This window comes from Vigna unguiculata, chromosome 2 (genome assembly GCF_037176805.1).
Source record: "Vigna unguiculata cultivar grain cowpea cultivar isolate G323 ecotype 2 chromosome 2, ASM3717680v1, whole genome shotgun sequence".
NCBI lineage: Eukaryota > Viridiplantae > Streptophyta > Magnoliopsida > Fabales > Fabaceae > Vigna > Vigna unguiculata.
The window spans coordinates 24,591,704-24,596,138 of NC_140793.1; the positions used below are offsets into that span (position 1 = coordinate 24,591,704).

General features: G+C 23.2%; 1 protein-coding gene across 1 annotated transcript in view; it reads left to right on the forward strand.

Annotated features, from left to right (window-relative positions):
* LOC146888466 (uncharacterized) overlaps positions 1 to 516 on the forward strand; it is a 1,710-nt gene extending 1,194 nt beyond the window's left edge. Inside the window, exon 3 of the mRNA XM_085670115.1 lies at positions 490 to 516. Within this exon, the coding sequence (XP_085526241.1) occupies positions 490 to 516 (27 nt within the window). The remainder of the gene's footprint in view (positions 1 to 489) is intronic.
* The last annotated feature ends 3,919 nt before the right edge of the window (positions 517 to 4,435 follow it).

Consider the following 4,435-nt stretch of genomic DNA (forward strand, 5'->3'; position numbering starts at 1 on the left):
AAAAAAGATTTGCGTTTGATTTGATAAAAGAAGAATGTGCTACAAATAAAGTGAGTATGAAAGAAGGATCAAAATCAGAAGAAGATAAATATCTCTGGAAGAAAGTATATGTCCAAGTGAAGAAAGTAGATGGAGGTCCACATTCTAATATTCACAAAAGGTCCAATGTCACTACAATAAAATCCACTCTTGATCAAAAAGATGATGATAAAAGAAAAAGTACAAAAACAAATATCAAATTGAAGAAAGATGTGATGCCATGAAAGAAAGAGAAAAACAAAAATTACAAGCACAAAAACAGGAGAAAATGAAGCATCAAAAGATAAACAGATATTCAACAAGGAGGAAGGTTGAGAATATTAATTAATATTTTTTTTATTTAAATTATTTTTTAGAAAATATTTTAGTTTTAGAGATATGCTTCGATTTTAGAAATTAAGTATAAATATTTTATACTTGATATTCTGTTATATTTTGCTCTGTATATAGGTATACCAAGATTTTGGCTACAAATGAATTAATTAGTTTATAAATTGGTCAATAAAAATTAGTTGTCAAAATTTTGACTACCATAGAGATTAGTTTCTAAATCATTCTCTAATTAATTAGTAATCAATTTAGTGACCATTTAAAATTTTTTATTCATAAAAGTAACTATTTTAGTAACTAATAATTTTTTATTTTTTAAATTGATATATAAATTGGTCACTATAGTGACTAACAATTTTTGTGATTAAATTTGATTTTTATTTAAGAGTTGTCTTTTATATATATATATATATATATATATATATATATATATATATATATATATATATATTAATACAAGTATTCCTTTTATACAAATCCTAAAGTCCTGTATATTTACCAGTTTTTTATTTTAAAACTGTAAATAAAAAAGGACAAATAATGGATAACGACATAAAATGTACTTGGACCAAGCTGAATGTTTAATGTTATCGCTGTGTGTGTATGTATAACACAAATCCTACCTTACTATTGCTATTATTTATTTATTTTAAAATTAAATAAAAGAGACAAATAATGAAGTAGTGATAAAAAAACAGATAAAAATAATTAATAGGTACTGATGTATTGACATATAAGACCACTTAACAAATGTAAAATTTTAAATAATAATGATTATAATATATTTTTTTCTACCTGTGATCTTTTGTAGTGCACTTTTATTATTAAAAAATATTATATTTCACTAATTATTTATCAATACGTATGTAAGAGTGAAAAAAGGAGAGAAGACATCAATGCATATTCTCCTTTACAGATTTGGTCGTGATATGCAGGTGAGAGATAAAATGCAAGATAAAAATCATTATCGACATTTAATTTTAGACAATTAAAAGAGGAAATACAGATAAAAAAAGAGGAGAAATAAAATAATTTAATTTCTGATGACAATAATAGTAACATGAACATGTGAAATAAATGAGGACAAAATTTGGTTATGGTTTTACTACAAAATAATTAAAACAACAAAAAGAATACTGCTATCATTTATAGTTAGACACTCATATAGATCAGTCTAAAGATAAGCCAGCTTAAAGAATGTCAATAAACAGAATAGACTAAACTATTAATATTTTATATAAAAGTCAAAATAGAAAAAAAAATTAATGATGACCAAAATTAAAATATTTGAATTTAGTGGGACCAAAAACTTATTTAAAAAAAATAAATACATGTGTCTTGAGGTGTAAGTGAATGATATCATTACTTAATCAATATACTTGTAAACATCATAAATCAAAATAGAAATAAAATCTTTATTAATAATCAAAACAAAAAATTATTATAAATCACTAATAAAATTTACAAATTTACCTGATAACAAGATTTTATTTAAGTCTTGTACGTGATATCAACTTTACATTATCCAAGTTCTTAGGCATAATTAGCGCGTTATATTCTCTTATCTTTCATATATATATATATATATATATATATATATATATATATATATATATATATATATATATATATATATATATATATATATATATATATATATATATATATATATATATATATATATATATATATATATATATATATATTACCAAATATACATTTATAAAAATAACTAATCTATCGTCAATACATTAAATCAAACTTAAGTTTATAAAAATATTTCTTAGATCTCTAAGGTATTTTTCATCTTATCATACTTTTAATTATATATTTGTTTTTCTTTGTGCAATCTCATTCAATAGTCTCTCAAATTGTTTTTAAGACACACATTTGATAATATTTTATTTATTATTTTTTTATCATGTAGAATACTATTTTAATATATTTTATATAAATATTTTTTATTTTCTAACTCATTATCATATTATAATTTTGTTACTAAAATTGTATAAATAAATTTTATTTACTATAATATATAAATTTAATGTAATTGTCGTGAATTACTTTTATCATCATCCAACATATATTAAAATTCAAAAGATACAAGATTTATGTTAAAAATTTATTATTAGTAGTTTAATTTTTTTTTCTTTGCATGATTTTGATCTAGTGATGTATTATAACTTTTATTAGTATAATGAGAAGAGATTCATTAGAATCTAAAAAATATAAGTAATCAGACATTTAAAATATATTTTAATTTGAATATTTGTTTTCCTTTTATATATTTTTTAAATATTTTAAAATTTTATCAACTAGATTTCATTAATGTTTGCAAATTTAATATTGTTTTGACTCTCAAAAAATTTCATTTGGTATTCTGATATGAAATATATACAATTATAATTTCTTTTCAAATATTTGATATGAAAGAAATAACTCTTCTCGTAGTATTGAATATTTGATAATATTATGTTTCCTTTACCATAATTTTTTATTATTTTATGAAAATGAATTAATTAATATTGAAACAATAAAAAAACAAGTACAGATATGGATACGAGTATATACCCGTTATCCGGTGGGGATGGAAATGTGACAAAAATTTGATACTTATTGAGTTTGGGTATGAGGATGTGGATGAATTTTTTCAATGGAGATGGAGATAGGATATTGAAACCCGTTTCCGCCCTGTTGTCATCCTTAATAGTGACTGAATTGAATAAAAACAACAGATATAGGAACTATTGAACAAAAAGAAAATAACACAACCACAAATTAACATATGATATTGACACAATTACAACTTGTCACGTGCACAATTTATTTTTAATTTAAAATAAAAAAAATGTTAAAAAAAATAGGAGCTGACACAGATAGATGGCATGTACTATTCACATACGTTAACTATTTAAATACAATTGAAGAAAAAGATCAAAATGATCAAAATTAACCAAAATAAGAACCTAATCAAACATAAAACAAAATTTTATTTTATTTTTATTTAGATTAAAGTTTTCATTATTTTACACTAAGATAAATTCTAAAATTAGAAATACTTAAGTTAGAGGTAATTTAACAAACATACTATTGTAATAACAACTTTCCTGCTTATAATCTTTCTCAAACTTAAGTCGTCCTTTTCAAATTTATATCTGTATATAAAAGTAAACAGTAAGATGTTGGTACATTTGAAATGAGTATCGATACTTAGATAGTGATGATCACCTAATTTAAAAAAGAAAAAAAAAAGAGTATGATATTGATTAGCGTCATCTACCCATTAATTATGATGGTTGGAACAGGCAAGGAGCACTGGACCTTACACCAAATTCATGATTTTAGCATATACATGAACACACAGTGTGATATGTAGGATGAGTGTGTGGCCATGCATCTGTTCTGGGAGAGAACTACCGCCAAGATGAACACTGACAGCAGGTGGAACCCAAAACCTAAACATGGTGGTCTTCTTCATCCTTCTTCACCACTTCGACAATGGCTAATGCACCTTTCATTTGGTCCCTTTCGTCCACGACACCTTCATTCTCATCAATCCTTCGTGTCTTCCCATTTCTATTCATGCCCCCTCTCAGACATTTGTTGTTTTCTTCACTATATCATATACTCATTCTTTCTCATTTTACTCTCTCATTCATTTATTACCACCAACCTTCGTTACTTGCATGTGCTGCATGTCTTCACAATATCTTCACTTCCTTTCTCTCCATTCTCTCAATCAAATTTAAATTCATGCAACTCTATAAACTATATATATATATTAGTTATAAACAAATTCAAATCTAATTATATAAAGCTAATTAGAATAGTATAACATATTTATTAAGATATATTTTATAATGTTGAAAACTGTAGATAAATACACTAAAAGACATAATATTAAAGAATGATAAATTGTAACTGTAAACAAAATATTACATTGTTTTTAATTTTCCGTATTTTTAACTTTTAATCAAATTAGATTTTGAATTCAAATAACTAATCCTATTAAAATTTCAAGTTTGAAGAAAGAGATAAAAATAAATGTTTTATCCACTACAACAAT